This window comes from Martes martes (genome assembly GCF_963455335.1).
Source record: "Martes martes genome assembly, chromosome: 18".
In the NCBI taxonomy this organism is placed as follows: domain Eukaryota; kingdom Metazoa; phylum Chordata; class Mammalia; order Carnivora; family Mustelidae; genus Martes; species Martes martes.
Window position 1 is genome coordinate 14,307,632 of NC_137906.1, and position 16,006 is coordinate 14,323,637.

General features: G+C 60.4%; 1 protein-coding gene across 1 annotated transcript in view; it reads left to right on the top strand.

The window, feature by feature from the left end:
• The window catches only part of MAD1L1 (mitotic arrest deficient 1 like 1), a 316,273-nt gene that overhangs the window by 225,093 nt on the left and 75,174 nt on the right, over nt 1-16,006 (top strand). Inside the window, exon 15 of the mRNA XM_080829793.1 lies at nt 1,280-1,370. Coding sequence (XP_080685919.1) covers nt 1,280-1,370 — 91 coding nt within the window. The remainder of the gene's footprint in view (nt 1-1,279; nt 1,371-16,006) is intronic.

The following is a 16,006-nucleotide window of genomic DNA, read 5'->3' on the forward strand; positions in this document are numbered from 1 at the left end:
ATTTGTCCTTCTCTCCGTCCCTGTCCTTTCCTCTAGGGACCCTGCTCACGCAGATGTTGTGTTCCGTGATCGCCCCACAGCTCAGGGACGACCTCATCAGCCTTAAATGGTCCTTTTCTTGTCTGTTTCACTAGGGATTGTTTGGGGTGTTTTGTGTGTTGGGTTGTTTTCTTTCTTTCGTCTTCAAGAGTGTGAACCTGTCTCCTGCTGTGTCGACTGTGTCATTAGCCTGTCCGGGGTGTCTGTCAGCCTGGGCACCGGGGCCTCCCCTCCAGGGATCGGGTCATCTTGCTCTTTGCTCCTCACCTGCTGAGCTGCTGGACAGTGGACTGTTGCTTCCGTGTCCCGACACTTGGGAGTAACTGTGTTCCGGTCCTTGGATGCTACTTCCTGTCTGCCGTTCTCGGTCGGTTCCAATTGGTTGATTGTTCTCCTCATTATGGGTCATATTTTCCTACTTCTTTTAGTGCCTGCTACGCCTTGATTAGTTGGCGGACACTGAAGTTTGGCTTGTCGGATTCTGAATGTTTTTGTATTCATATAAATCTTCTTGAGCTTTTTCAGAGATGCAATTAGGTTTCTTGGAAAGAGTTTGGTCCTTTCAGATCTTGTGTGATTTGCTAGGCCATCCTGGAGCACTTCTCAGTCTGGAGATAATTATCTCTCGCTCCTGAGCCAAGACCTTCCTGAATAATCCATGAAATGAGAGTTTTCCATTCTGGCTAGTGGCGGGGAAGGCCCTGGTCCTTAGCCTGTGTGCGTGCCGGGCCCTGCTTCCTAGACACGCTTTCTGCTTTGTAAATCACGTGAATGTAGTGCCTTTCAAAAAATTAACTTTGAAAAAATGAAGACAAAAATAAGAGTTTCTCACAGTGAGCTGAAGCCTGCCACACGCCTGTGTCGGCACTGAGCCCACTTCCCTGCAGTCTAGCTTCCCTCCCCAGCCCACGCCTGTCCTCAGGCCATCTCCATGGTTCTGTGTCCTCTACGACATGTGGTCACACCTGCTGCGAGCGGACCGACAGGTGCAGGACACGTGCAGGCTCCTACCTGTGCTGCCTCTGGTTCATTTTCCCTTGCACCCCACCCCCCAGCTGTGATCAGTGAATATCCCCTGTAGCGCCCTCCCCTCTCGGTCAGAGCAGACACGTGGGCCGCACTCCCTGCCTGTGTGAGAACTGAACACCCCCCCCCGCCCCAGCCCCACAGAGAAACCATGGCTGTCGGAACGGATGTGCAGGCTGTGGACTGTGTCCTCTTGGTCCCGCTCTTCTTGCAGGTTGAAGATTGAGGAGCTGGAAGGGGAGCGCAGTCGTCTGGAAGAAGACAAGAAGATGCTGGAAATGCAGCTCGAGCGGTTCACCCTGCAGGTGCGTGTGGGCGGGCGGCCACAGGTGGAGGCTTCTCCCAGCGCTCCGCGTTCTCCCGGGGCGCGCGCTGCTCTCCTGGCTTCTCCCTGCGTGTCAGTGCCCGTGCTTCCCACACCCATAGACGCCCTGTCTTCTGGTTCATCAGACTAAGCCGAGTCGGGGACCTCCCCGGACACACGCACGCCTCGTTGGCCGAGAGCATGTGTCCCAGAGCCCAGCAGAGGGGGGTGCTGCCTTCGGGCCACGTGTCACTATGCCAGGGCCACAGTCCTGTGCTCCATCAGTGCTCTTCCCCTCGCCCCTCCCCCTACACCAGCCACAGTCTGTGGCCTGTGTGGTGGCTGAGAACCCCCAGGGACCTTCTCTGTTGGGGTCTGTGTCCAGGCCCGTCCCCACCTCCCGCAGCCACAAAGTCACACTGCCGTTGACTCTCTTCACTCTTTGTTTTTCGTTGTTATCCTCCTGTCTGAATTGTTCCATGGTGAGGAACCTGCAAGTTTGTGATTACCCGGATTTTGGACAGGCCATTGATTTTATCTTGACACCTATTAGAGGCAAATCAAATCTCTTTTTTATTACCGATGCTGGGAGTCGGGAGCAGTGACAACTCTGATGAGGCACGGCGCCGAGGGCCGCGGCTGGCGGCGGTCAGCGCTAGGAGCCGTGCCGGTTTAATTGGGCCGCAGGCCTCAGAAGGGAGAGCTGGGCTGTTGGCAGGTCGGCCCTGGCGGCCCGTCAGCTGGTCCCTGTCAGAGCAGGCTTGGTGGGTGTCTCTTGCTTGTCCAGTTGGGCGCAGCCTGCCAGCGGGGCTGACAGCAGCCCTGCACCCCCCCCCGTGATTGGGGTGCATGGAGTCCTGCTAAAATCTTTCATTTCCTTTTTCCCTGCCTCTGGGCTTCCAGGGAGCCTGCTGTGGCTCTTGGCGGGGTCTCTGGGGTGTGGTGCAGGTGAGCCCTGTGGCTCATGGACGTTCACCACCAGTGCCAGCATGCCGGGAGGTGGGGTGTCCGGTGCTCTTCCTGTCTCGAGTCTTCCTGGGTGGAGATACTTTGAGCACCACACCGGCCCTCGGGTCGGGCAGAGGCCTTGCAGCAAGTTCTGGAGCTGCTCACGGCCCAGGGGCTGGGCTCCCGCCCACGGGGCCAGATGGTGTCTGTGTTCGCACCTATGGGGGCCGGTCAGGAGCTCAGCAGGTACCACAGCCCAGCCGTGGGGGCAGGCCTTGGGGGCCAGGTCTCCGTCATGCTGGGGCTCAGGTGCGTGTGGGTGGACACGGCGGGACTCCCTGAGTCTTGGCCGCAGCCCCGGGGTGGGGTGGCAGGGCTGAAATGCAGAGGAGTGGGTGGTGGAAGCTTCTAGATGGTCACACATGCCTGCTTTCTCTGTTCCGGCAGGTATCCCACAGCCAGGCCTGCTGTTCTGCAGCAGTGCCGCCGCTGACCTTGAGAGGCAGGGAGAGGGGTACTGTGATAGCCTCTCCATATTCCCGCTTGCAGCTCAGATCCATGAGGGCCGTCCCTGCGTGGAGACTGGGTCGTCTCAGGAAGGTCGGCCATGCACCATCGCTGTGCTCTGAAGACCTTTCTCTGTGTCCACGATCGCCAGCGGGAGGTCCCACTACCCCGTTTCCCTGATGAGGAAACGTGTAGTCAGGGAGGGGCTGTCGTTCGGCCGAGGGCACCCAGCAGAAGGGGCAGAGCTGAGCTGGGAACCCCGTTCCTGGTCTCCTGGTCTGCTCCCCCCACCAGCTACCCCAGCCCAGGTCTGCTGTGTGGTGCTGTGGGCAGGCAGAGGTCGGCACCCCAGGGCTAAGCCGGCCGTTCCAGAGGGCTGGGACTCTTGCTGTGGCAACGGCTGTTCTGTCTGACTGACCCGGACGCCGTCCCCTCGTCCGGCTCATGGCAAGCACCTGTGAGCTCCGGCCCGGCTGAGCGCGCAGACCCCCGGGACAGACAGGAGTGAAGGCCACGTGAACGGCCGTGCTGGTCCTGCAGAGTGGATGAGAAGGGCTTGTGTCCAGCCGAGGCCCAGGTCTGCCCCCTACTGCCCAGTGAGCCCCCCGCCTCCCAGGGTGCTGTCCGGCCACGGGACTCCGGCGTTCCTGAGCACACGCCCCCCACTGTCCCCTCTTCCCTCTGCGAGAGGCTTCAAGTTGGGCCGCTTCAAGGAAGATTGATTAAAATCAGCTGCAGTTTGACTTAATTGGGAACATATGCTTGGAGAGGGAGCGCCACTAGTTAGAATTTCTTGTAATTAGTTCACAGCTGGTTGGTGAGGAAACAGCTCCGGTTACCGCTCCGAGCCTGGTGTGCGCCTGCTGCTCCACTCACTCTGGGTGCCTGGACGGCGCAGGGGGCAGGCCTGCCAGGGGGCCGGGGCCCGGCTGTCCCCACACTCGTCCTGGTGCCCCAGCCCACGGAGGGGACTCCTGCCAGCCACCTCGGGGTGGGGGGGAGGGGAACTGCACCTGTCCCGTGCATGCCGCCCTCTAGCGATGGGGAAACTGAGGCCTGCGGTCGACTAGCCTGTGAATGGCTCGCTCACAGACACCTTCTGTAGAGTCAGGATGGGTTGGACAGGTCCAGAATTCTCCAGGGCTGGGAGTGAGCAGACGGCCTGGATGTCTGGGCCTGGAGGCAGGGGGCGCCCTGTGCTCCCCGTGTGGCTGCTGGAGCTGGGGGCTGCTGGCTCTGGAGCAGGACGTGCCGCCACGGCCCTGGTCCTCCCTGCCTGAGCCCCCTGCTCCCTCCCACCCCAGCCCTGCCCCGCACACCTCTCCACAGGCCTCAGTTTCCCAGAGTCAAGAGAACGATTAAGGAATGGTAGCAGGACACGTCTCGTTTGCCCTGACCTCCCACTGGCCTCTTCTCGGTGAGTGAGCTCTGGCGTGGGTGGTGGCTGTGGCCCTGGTCTCAGGCCACTTTGATGACCGTAGTGACAGCCTCCAGGCTAGGTGTCTCACTGCCAGCCAAGCAGGGCCACTGCCGCGACTGCTGTGAGTAGAAACCCCGCCATCCTGTGCATCACCTTGATGACAACACACATGCTTTTCCACATTGGAGGTTCTGATGGGCCAGGTTTGGGGACTGTGACAACCATGGGCCACAGGTGCAGCCGAGAGGGGACCAGACATGGCAGCGCCAGGGCCAGGGACCACATGTCTGTCAGCAGCCTGGCCCAGGCTGGACACCGTGTGTGCAAAGCACAGCCGGCCACGCACATGCACTCTGTGCCCTCGGCCCCGCCGGGTTGGCCCCAGCACGCAACAAGTGTCCTCAAATGTCCAGCAAAGCCGGAAAAGCTCCTCCGTGCAGACCCACTTCCCACCGCCCACATCCTGGCATGACGTGGGGGCCCCCTGATGCTACCCCTCCACCATCCATCAGTGCTTTTACCGTTTTTTGATGCATTTTAAAGCAAATTGCAAACATCTGCACCCTTCCCTGTAAATGCTTCAGCATGCATGTAATCAAGCAGAATTCATCTCTGGGAGAGGAGCCCACGTCCTGCTGCCCTCGGTGCTGCCTGATCACGCTGCGTATCCAGCCAGGTGACCAGCCGGGGTGGGCACAGGTCCCGATTCACACACCCCCACCCCCCCAGCCCGCCATTGGCTCCCCAGGGCTGGGTGGGGCTGCCCATAGCCCACCAGCAGTGCTGCTCAGGAAGGGGACCAGACTGCAGCCCAGTGACATTTGAAATAAGTATCGTTTTTGGAAACGGAGTGGGTAGAAAATTGCTGGGTTGCCTGTGAGCGGAAAGCTCACGGTGCCCGTGGAGACGTCCCCGCTCCTGTCCCTGCGTCAGCAGGCAAGCAGCCCTGTCTCATCAGACCCTCCCGGCCTCCACCTCCTTCCCTCTTCCTGAATACGAGGTTGGGGGAGCTGCACTCCTCATACCGCCCTGCCCTCTCCCCACTGATGCTGTGACAGGATGGCCTCCGGATGCCCACTGGTTCCCTCCCACCTGCAGGTTCCTCCTGCCTGGCCTGGGTCCCCTCCCAGGGACAGACCTCCCCTACCCCACCTGCTTCCACCCGCTCCCACCTGCCCAGGAGCCCTGAGCCCAAGGCAGGCCTGACTTCCGCTTCTCAGAACCCTCCTGCCTCTGACCTTTCCCCTGTGGACTCTGGCTACTGACCACGACGCTCGCTGGGCATGTCCCACCCCTGGCTGGCCCTCTGCCTATGTGTCTGCAGTGCTCTCTGGGCCCCTCCCCAGGGGGGCCAAATCCCATAGTCCGTGTGCTGGGGATGCCTGCGTGAAGGGTGAGCCCCAATGAGCGTGACCAGAGCTTAGGGGAGCTAGACTGACAGTGGCCAGCCATGGCCACAGCTGGTCTGCGACAGGCAGGTGCCAATCTCGGCTATGCAGGAGTCTCCCCTCACCCCTGCCTCCAGCGCCCAGTGAGGCTCCTTGTCAGCTGCACACATAGAAGGCCTCACGGTCGCTGAAGAAAGAGTGGTCCTTCCCTCCAAGCAGATGAAGGAGCCGGGTCCCTCAAGTCCCAGGACCCCAGCAGAGGCCCATGCCTCCTGCTGCCCCGTTGGCTCGCATTCCTGCCCTGACAGCTTGGGGTCTCTGTGTGAGGATCACAGGGCCCCCCATCCAGCTGGCTTTCCCCTCAGCGCTCCCGGCTCCCACGACAACTGTTTGGAGCGCCCCCCCCCCCCGCCACCATCTCTGCCCACCAGCCCTGCCCATCCCTTGGGGCCAGCTTGGGCAGTGCCTTCAGGCCACATCCGGGACCTCTTTGTGGGTCGGTCCTCTGGAGCACGAGCTCTGCGGGCAGTGACCTTGCCTGGCTCCTAGCCCACACTCTCGGGGTGTGGATGAGCGGGGCACACCTGGGGGTGCAGCAGCAGGTGGCACGGCCAGGAGGTGGGCTCTGGAGGAAGCTGGGGCCAAGCAGCTTGGCCCTGCATCCTGCGGTGGCTGGGACCGGTTGGTGCCGGAAGCATTTCGCGGCGTTCGTTCCTCTTTTGTAGGATCTCCTTTGGCTGCTGGTTGTTTTTCCCCTAACAAATTCTTAGTGCTGGCCGCCCTTTTAACTCAAAAGATGACCTGTTTTCAAACCATTCTGCCCCTTGTTGTTCACGTAACAGATCTGGGAGGTCTCATTGGTTTTCTTATGGCCACTTGATGTGTCCCTGTGATGTGCCGTAATGTACTAAACTCAGTGCCTGTTTGTGGCCTGTCTTCCCCTTCTGCAGCCATAAAGGTGGCTATAACACGTGTCCTGTGTCCGGCATCTCTGTGTGTGCACGTATGTGTAGGATAAACTTCGGATCAAAGGGTACCTGTACTTTTGGTGGCTTCTGCCGGATGGTGCCTCATGGTGGTCCGTCAGCGACCGCTGCCCCCCACGTGGGACGGCATGGACCGCAGGCTCGCCAGGAGTGCGCTATCCCACCGGGAGACCTCCTGCCCTCACAGGTGGGGGGGTAGCATGCTTTCAACCTCTAGTCCTTGTATTACACACGGGAGCGAGGGTGTTTCGGTACATGCATATGCGTTAATGTCTTTGGTCCGTTTTTCAAATGGGTTGTTGGTCATGTTGATTTCTTGGAGCTTTTTGTATTATGAGGAGCTGAGGTGGTGTTTTAAGTTGTGAGTTATATTTTCCCATTGATCATCTGTCTTTTGACTTTGCTTGAGGTGTTTTTAAGCGAGTGGAAGTTTTTGGTATGTAAGTTTTCATACAGGTGCATCTGTCGACGTCTCGTCTGTGGCTCAGGTCGTGAAGGAGTTCCTCTATAGCGGTTTGTTTTCACATGTAAATCTATGGCTACTGCGGCATTTGGGTTTGGTCTGGTGTTTTACCAGGTATGAAGCCTGATATCGGCCTGTTCCCTAGAAGGGGCTCGTGCCCATAGCCCCAGGACCATTTACTGCAAAGTCTGCCCTCACTGGTGCGAGGTGCTATCCCCTCAGGCCTGGGGCGCTCCCAGGGATGACGCATCCCCTCCTCCCTGCCCCTGTGACTTCTCCTGCAGGATGTTCCTGGCACCTCTTGTTTATTTTTATGTGCCCCCTGGAATGAACGTATCTAGTTCCCCAGCCAATGTAGAAATTGTTAGGTTTCGTGAGAGGAGAGTGAACCTCTGAGGGCGCAGACGTAGGAGGACAATTACCGTTCTGTGTGGGAACACCGCTCTGCGTACGTTTATGGGGTTCCCTTCGTGGCCCACCCTAACACTGACAGGTGTTCATCTCCTACGTTTCTTGGTCACATCTGCTTCTGGTCAGGGGTCTTCCCTTCGGTGTCCCGGCCGTATGAGCGCACACGTGGACTCGGGGCTCAGCTCCAGAGGCCTGTGACCCAGCCCAGGGCAGCCGCGTGTGCCCCTTCACACGTGGAGTGAGCAAGCAGGCGTGTGCCCCAGGCCTGCGCTCCTGGATGGACGTGTAAAACAAGACGCTTGAGGAAAGAGCCCAAGCCTCCCTTCCCCACCGCGGCACCCGGCTGCTCATGTTTATTAACGCCGAGGACTAAAAAAAGCCGGCTTGCTGATGTGTACTTGCATGGAGACATTTCCACAGGCGCTGATTTCTCTTGATTTTTTTATGAGGAGAATGATGTGTCTTGAATCATAAGCCCCCTCTCATCCCATGAGCCGGTGTCAGCGGGCGTCCCCGCAGTCCTCAAGCCCCCCAGGCTGCTGCCCCCCAGGCTGCTGCCCCGCCGGCCCTCTCCCCTGTGTGCGGATGGGGCCTTTCCATCTTACGACCCTCTGGGTACCAGCTGGCCCCCTCTGCCCGCTCTGCCCCTGGCTGTGCTGGAACCACGTGGCACGGGGAGCGCTGGCTTGGGGTGCAGTGGCCCGGTGCTGTCGGTGGCCCTCGCAGCCTCATGGCTCTCAGACCGCGTGCTGATACCTCGCCCTCTGCATGCTCCTCACCAAGCTTATAGATGAGCGTGCCGGTGGTCCAGCCGTCTGTGAGCCTAGAGGCTGGGCGTGATGAGATGTCATGTGTGTCCCTTAGAGGCAAGTTGAATTTTCCCTGGAGTGGGGCTGGAGTGTTGTGGCCGCAGGCTGAGGCTGGTGGGCAAAGGCAGCGCCATCATCCCAGGACCACCCGTGGGTCCTGGGCCCTGCTCAGCCAGCTACAGCCTCGTGCCCAGCAGCACCCGGTGTCCCTCCTGGGAACCAAGGCCTCGAGCCCCTGGGGCAGAGCTAGGAGAGACCCGCTGTCCTGACGCCAGTGCAGGGCTTCTGGCCATCACAGCAGTTTCCCCAGCTCTTGTCAAGTTCAGAGGTGTCCATGGAGACACCTCTGAGACGCAGGATGGGCTAAAGGAAGGCCAGCTTAGGGAGCACTTGTCCAGGGCTTCCTGTCCTTTGGGAGTGTCCCAGGACTAGCAGGACACCCGGCCCCACCCTGCACGCCAAGGTCCTGTCCCAGTGGGTGATGGTCTCCACAGGCCCCTTTCACAGCCTGTCCCTTTCTCCCCATGAGGCCCGCAGCCTGGATTTGGATTCCATCCTGCTCCTGTCTCCTTGACACTGGCCAAGGGCATGGCCCCACCGGCTGCCGTGGCTTGTCCCTTCAGGCCTGGCTGTGTGGCGTTGGACACAGTATGTGCACAGACCCCCGTCATCAATCAGGACAGCCCACTGAGAGGTGGCAGCTTTGGCCACAGGGGATGCCAAGTGCCCAGCTTCTGAATCAAGCCTCTGTCCTGGGGAACAAGGGGAAATGGAGGAGGTAGGAGCCCGGGCTGTGTCGTCCCTGGCCTTTTCCTTGGCCATGTTGGCCCAGGGCAAATGGAGGCTTGCAGAATACCTGCTGCCCCCTCACTGAAATGCCTCTGGCTTGAGGAAAGGACCTGCCTCTGTGGCCACCACCCCTGGGCCTCTTTCCCCTTTACTACCCTCCCACGCCCCCAGTGACCAGTTGTGGGCAGGTGTGTGGGTCTCCCGTCTGCTCTGGGCCTCAGTTTCTAAATCTCTGAGACAAGAAGCGGGCTGGCTGCTCATGGTGCTGGAGATCCGGCAGGCGGGGGGTGGTGGCACGGAGCTCAGCCTGTGCTGCTCTTTGTGACTTCTGCCACCACTCCCTACACTGTCCACATGCAGCTGGCACACTGTCCCCTGGGCTCCCGTTCCCCCACTCTGGGGGACGAGGCCTGCTGGGTGCCTAAGGCTTCAGAGGCAGGGAGTGCCCCCAGGAGCCCACTAAGCACCGAGCAAGATCCTTACTGGCTCCCCGCCACCTGTGGGACCTGCCCAAGGTCACATAGCTCCTGAGCCCCGGGAGCACCAGCCCTGGGCCTGTGCAGAGCAGGTCCACAGGCTCGGGGGCAGCAGGCAGCAGAAGACACAGGGCCAGTGTGGGGGATCAGGGTCACAATGGCAGGGCCCAAGGAGGCCCCGAGACCCAGCAGGTACCCCTAAAGCCCCTGCTCTTCTCCCCGAGCTGTGCTTCCTTCAGCCAGAAGAGAGATTGATTTAGCTTAGAGGCCGGGTGATTTATAAATATGCATGAGGACCAGCACTTACTTAACTGTGCTGTTTAATTCTCCCCGCGTCCCTGCTTCTTCCAGCAGGGCCCGTTGGTATGCGCGTCAGGTCTGGCGGCAGGCGCCCTCCCTCCCCGGCCGGGCCGTGGGCCAAGGGGCAGCCGGTTCCTCGCCTGGCTTGCCAGGGCCGCCGTCCACAGCACGTGTGGCCACAGGCCGGGCGAGAGCCCCCGGGGCTCGCTCTCTATGCAGGCCTGTGAGCACTAGACCCAGAGGACCCTCAGGGATGGTAGCCACTGCCCTCAGTCTTCTGCAGATGGGAGAGGGCCGGCACAGGCTGGGGCGGAGGGTCCCCTGGTGCTGCCTGCCCCCCCACTGCCCGCGGGCCCAGACACAGAGGGAGCGGCCGTTCTCCCCAGCTAGCCCGGAGTCAGGGAGCAAGAGGAAAATCCTCGCTGTGGGGACAAGCGGGGTGCACCCTGTGGCACCCTGTGCACCCTGCCCCCAACGCACAGCTGGTGGTCACAGAGGCAGGTCCGTTCCAGAAATGTGCAGCAGATGTCCCTGCGACCCTGGCCAACCCCTGTCTGGCCCTGGTCGGCTTCGACTATGTCGTTCTCTGGCAGGAGCGCCAGCCAGCTCCCACCGCAAGGGACACAGGTGTGTGTTGCGTGAGGAATCTCACCAGCTCGTCTGAGGATGCCTGGAACTTGGCTTTCGGAGATTCTTGTCAGGACTGCCCACGTCTTAGCTGCGAAACGATTAAGGGAACGAAACATCTCAGCGCCTGGCAGCCATGTCCCCTTCTCGCTCAGAGCCGCCCCTTGGCCACAGATGCCCGCGGAGTCGCCCGCTCTGTCCCTTGCGCTGGGCGCTCCTGCCCTCGGGAACCACTCATGGCGGAGGCGGTAGTGCTCGGGAACAGCTCTGCTCCCTGGGCGCTTGCGCTGTCCTCTGGGTGGGAGGTCGGCAGCGAAGCAGAGGTTCCACGACGTGTGCTGCCCGGAGAGCCAGGCAGGAGCTCGCGGGTGGCCCTTGGCGGTGCAGGGCCACTGGCTCCCCTCAGTGGGTCCTTATGGGGTGCTGGCTATGGGCGAGGCACCGGGTTCCCTTTCCCCATCCTCACAGGATCCCCACCTGCTGGAAGCCTCTGGGAGCCCCTGCTCTCAGGGGTTGGACGTCCTGTGACCAGCCAGCTGGGGGCGCCTGTGTCTCCCTCCCCTCCTGGACCGCCCTGGGGTCCACCGCACTATGCTGCCCACAAAGAAGCAGAAGGATGGCCTCCTTGCATCGAGAGGGAACGGTGTAGCAGGCACCACCCAGCCACGTGGTCCTGACACACGGGTCAGTGCCCGTCTGCCCCATGATAGCTCCGCAGGGCATGGGGAGGGGAGAAGGATGGGGTCTGTGGGCGATCCTAGGATGACCACAGTGCCCATTTCCAGTTTGGCTGGGCCTGCAGGCGGCTGCCCTGGGAACCAGTCTTCTCTGGACCCTGGGAAGACAGCATTTGGCCACCTGGTGTGTGCGCTTTCCAATTCCACACCTGGGCAGACTCCTGAGGGGCTCCGATGGCACCCACCAGCTTCACTTTCTCCTCACCTCCTCCAGCCCTCGGCTTTCTGAGCTCAGTGTGGAAGGCTCCAGGGGGCAGGTGCCAGCGGCACACCCAGGCCCTCAGGGCATTGACACCTCTCCTCGGGGACTCTGCCTGTGCACCCCCCGCCCCCAGCTCCCTCCCCAGCAACCGGCCTCGCTGCGATCATGGCTGAGAGGCAGCTCCTAGGGTTTTGCTGGGACCCAGGCTGGCTGGTGCCCCACCTTGCAGTCTCAGGTCTGCATGTGCTAGCTAGGCACCCCAAAGTACCCGTGTGTCAAGACTCAGATGAAACAGGCCTGAGCAGAGGGGCCCAGCTCCTGCCGGACATCTCTAGGGAGGACAGCCTGCAGCGCCAGACAGCAGAGCTCTGTCCTCGGGATGTGGGCCCAGCAGTGTGCAGGGTCTCGGGGCGGCTAGTGCAGGCAGCCACGGGGGCCTGCAGGAGCCCTGAGGGCCCGGGGCTGGGAGCCTGAACACAGAAAGCTGGTCTGAGAACAGCTGGTCAGGGAATGTCTCTCAGGGGGGACCGTGGCGTCAAATTCTACCCGGCCATGGAGGCACAAGGGTGCCCAGGAGGCTCAGAAATGTTGTGGCCTGGCCGCTGGTTGGGTGCCTCCTGAGGCCCTGGAGACAGGGAGAGCCACTGGTGGGGCCGGGCCCAGCTCTCGGGTCCTGACAGGACAGCTGAGGGGTGCCTGGGTAGACAGGTGCGCGCCCTCAGCTCTTCCAGCTGGCCCCAGGGTGACGCGGGAGGTGGGGGCCTGTGCCACAGTCAGCACACGTTCCCTCACTGGGCCCGGGGCTGCTCTCCCATCTGCATGCCAGCTTTTAACCCCACCACTTGCCTTTTTTTCTCTTCTTTTTTTTAAAAATAGCTGTATGGGGATTGGATTTATGTATCACGTATCTCACCCATTTGAAACGAGAGTGATTTGGTGGTTTTGGTGGACTTGCAGATGGCATACCACTCTCGTTACCTCAGGACGCCATCCCGTGCCCTGCCCCTGCGATACCTCTGTCTCCTGCCCTGCGCAGGCCCCGGCCCACTTTCCACCTGTGTGGGGTCCTGTCCTGGGGGTGCTCTGTGAGGGGCTTCTCTCCCTGGGCATTGTGCATCTAAGGAGCACGTGTGTTGTTGCGGGTGTCAGAGCTGAGTAACGTTCCCCTGTGCGGACGCAGTTCTCCTCGCCTTTCATCTGCCACGAATAACAATGCTGTGAGCATTTCTTCACAGGCGTACCCCAGTGTGTAGGCCTGCTGGGCTGTACGGTGACTCCACATTCAACTACTCGAGGGACTGTTACCATTTTATACCCATAGCAGTGGTCCTTGGGGGCTCGGCCTCCTCCCCGCCCTCGCCAAGGCTCGTTATCTCATGGGGCCTTTGGTTTCCTTTTCCCTGAGGAACGATGACATCAGCTTTGGGCATCTTGTCACGTACTTACTTGTTTTTGTGTCTCCTCCCTGGACAAGTGTGTCATCGGACCCTGCCCGTCTTTTAATCTGTTACCTGGTCTTGTCCCCACTGAGTCAGCATCGTGGGCACAAGTCACGTACTTGATGTGTGACTCATAAGTATTTTCTCCTGTTTTGTACGTTGTCTTTTCCTTTTCTTGAAGGTGTCTTTTGAAGCACAAAGTTTCTCACTGCGAGGACATCCAGTTTGTTTTTCTTTTTCTTTTCTGGTTTGTGTCTAGCATCCTGTCCAGGAATGCATGGTGGAATCCATTGTCACGAAGGCTTAAACTCACATTTTTTCCTGGGAGTTGTAGTTTTAGCTCTTATGCTTAGGTGTTAGATTTGGAGTTGGGTTTTACATATGGCGTGAGGTAGGGGTCCAGCTTCACATATTTGCCTGTGGGTGTCCCATGGTCCAGCACGTGTATTAAAGGACTGTTCTTCCCTGTTGAGTGGTCTTGGCAGCACTGTAGGAAATGCTGGCTGTAGATGTGAGGGTCTCCTGTGGGCTCTTGATTCTCTTCTGATGAGTTCCCCGTCTATACCTGGGCCGGCATCCAAGTGCATGGCTCCTGTAATCGAGGTGGGGGTCTTTGTGCTGTACCCCCTTCAGGGTGGCCAGGTTATTCAGGGTTCTCCCAAGCCCCTTGCAGTGCCACGTGACTTTGGGAAGCAGCTGGCATCTGGGTGATGCGGGATGAAGGGCACGTGCCCACCAGCTGGGTGCGGTCATTGTCACACACGCCGTCCTCCGGTCTGTGGGTGCTTATTTCCGTCTCTGGTCCTTGCCAGCACTGTTTGTTCACTATTGTTTTCAGTGTGCTCTGGCTCGGCTCTGTGGGCTGGGGACGCTCCCCCATCACTGGCACCAGCACTCTGGAAACCAGCCTCTGGCCCAGCCTCGGTGCGGCCTGCCACATAGCCCATAGCGCATCCCTGCAGGAGAACCTTCCTCCCCCTCCCACTTTCCTGCTCAGATTCTTCCCACCCAAGGTCAGCAAACCTGAGCCCATGGGCCAGGTCCAGCCGGCCATGTGTTTTGGCAAATAGAGCTCTCTTGTAACCTAGCAGTGCCCATCTGTCTATGTACGTCTGTGACTGCCTATGCAGTACAGTGGCAACAGAGGCTGTGTGGCCCACAAAACCTGAATATTTGCTTCGTGCCCACTCGTGGAAAGGATTGCTGGCCCGCATGATAGCCATCTCCAGGAAACAGGACAGCAAACCACCAGGCTCGTCTCCCCAGACCATCTGCCCCAGCCTTCGGGGCCCCAAGCCTCTGTGCCCTGACCCACTCTCTACCTGTTTCCCCTAAAATGAGGGTTTGTGAAAGACGGAGTGTGATCACAGATGGGATGGAACAGGGCATGCGTTGTGACCCTGGGCTTCTGTGCGGGGCTCCTCATTCCTCGTGCTGCAGTGCGAGCCTGCAGCCCCTGCAGCAGGAGGAGGGCCTGGGGCTGCCCGCCCAGCGGTACTGGCTGGCCCTTCCCCCAGCTAGCTGTGTATCCTGCCACTTGTCCTCCACAGTCGGGCCGGGACAGGGGTCAGTGGGCCACTGTCTTGGCACTGTGGTTACCCAAGTTGGAGTGTAACCCCTTGGCCCTGTTCTTTGCAGAATCCAAAAAGTCTGGCTCCGGAGCCTCCCAGGAGCCTGCTGCCCACCCGGTGGGGACCAGGGTGCCCTTGGGGCTCATCTCATTTCTTTCGTGGCCTCCTTGAGAGACCGTGTCCATTCCCTGTTGCTTTGTTATAAACACCCCAAAACATAGTGGCTTAACACAGCAGCTTCTTTGCTTGGCACAGGCATCTGGGTGACTGTACTCGTGTTCCCCGGGCACTAGCTCCAGCTTTCAGTGGGTGGACCTGCAGGGAGGCTGGAAGAGTCAAGGCCTCTCTTGGGGTCTTCATCCCAGGGAGGCTCTATCGGGGTCTGCGTGCAGCCTCTGATGCTTCAGAAGAGGGCAGGTCACACATGCATATACGCAGACCTCGATGCACCATGTCCACCTAGAGGCTGTGGGGGACTCCACGGGGAGGATGCGTGGGGCAGCGGACACTGAGACCTGATCTGGAACCTTCCTGCTGTGGCTGCTTGTCTGGAGAGGGGGTTCAGGCCTGCCACAGGTGCTCATGCATGGGACCGTCTCCCAAGAAGCAGCCTGCCCTCAGCTGTGGGGAGGGAGCGGGTCGTGCCCGCAGGCGCGTTGCTCTTCCATCCTTGTATCAGTCCCGGAAGTGGGGCACCAGCGTTGGACACTGGTCCTCAGGCAGAAGCAGGCGCAGTCAGGATGGCGCCGGCGGACGTGCCTTTAGGCTCACTTGTCAGTTTGACCGTAGAGAGGAAAAATGCCTGGTGGGCTGGGACGCCCGGGATGGGTTTGCCATAGGCTGTGCTTACAGGGCACGTGACGGCCTCCCAGCCTGATTCTGTGGGGGCCAGCCTGCTTGGGGAGCTCACTCCCTAAGACCCAGGGCTGGCAGGCTCAGCGCCGCCTGGACAGCGGATAGCTGTGCTTGGCCATCCCTGACCCCCTCTGCAGGCCCGTCGCAGTGCAGGGGTGAGCCTGGGGTGTGGACCACAGCCCCCATCCCTGCCCCAGACCCCCTTGGGAGGGCCTCCCAGCCCCCTTGGCTGTCCTCTCCAGCGGAGTCAGGGATGTGGCCCCGCCTGCCCTGCTGGGTCCTTATGGCTCCACAGATGGAGGGAATGGGCAGAAGCCAGTCCCACACCCGGGGAGTCTGGCTGTGGCCCCCCGTCAGCTGACGTGCCCAGGAGACCTTCTGTCTTCTTTACGCACTGCCCACGTGCTGAGGAGGTAGTTCTTGGCACAAAACTTCATGGTCCGTGACGGACCTCAGAGCACATCACTGTCACTCCCTGACATTCCTAAGGGCTGGGTCCATCCATGTTTCCCAGGGGAGGGAGCTCAAGGCCGTGGTGAGCGGTGTGTTGGGGGGCAGCCAAGCTCACCCTGGCGCTGGCCGCAGGTGCCATCTCCATGACAGGTGCCTCCCCCCTGGAGGTGGAGGCCAGGCCACTGGACCTTGTCTGCTGGGCTCTGCTGTCAGCCTGTCGGGGCTCCCAGGGCAGGACCAGGTCAGAGGTCATCCC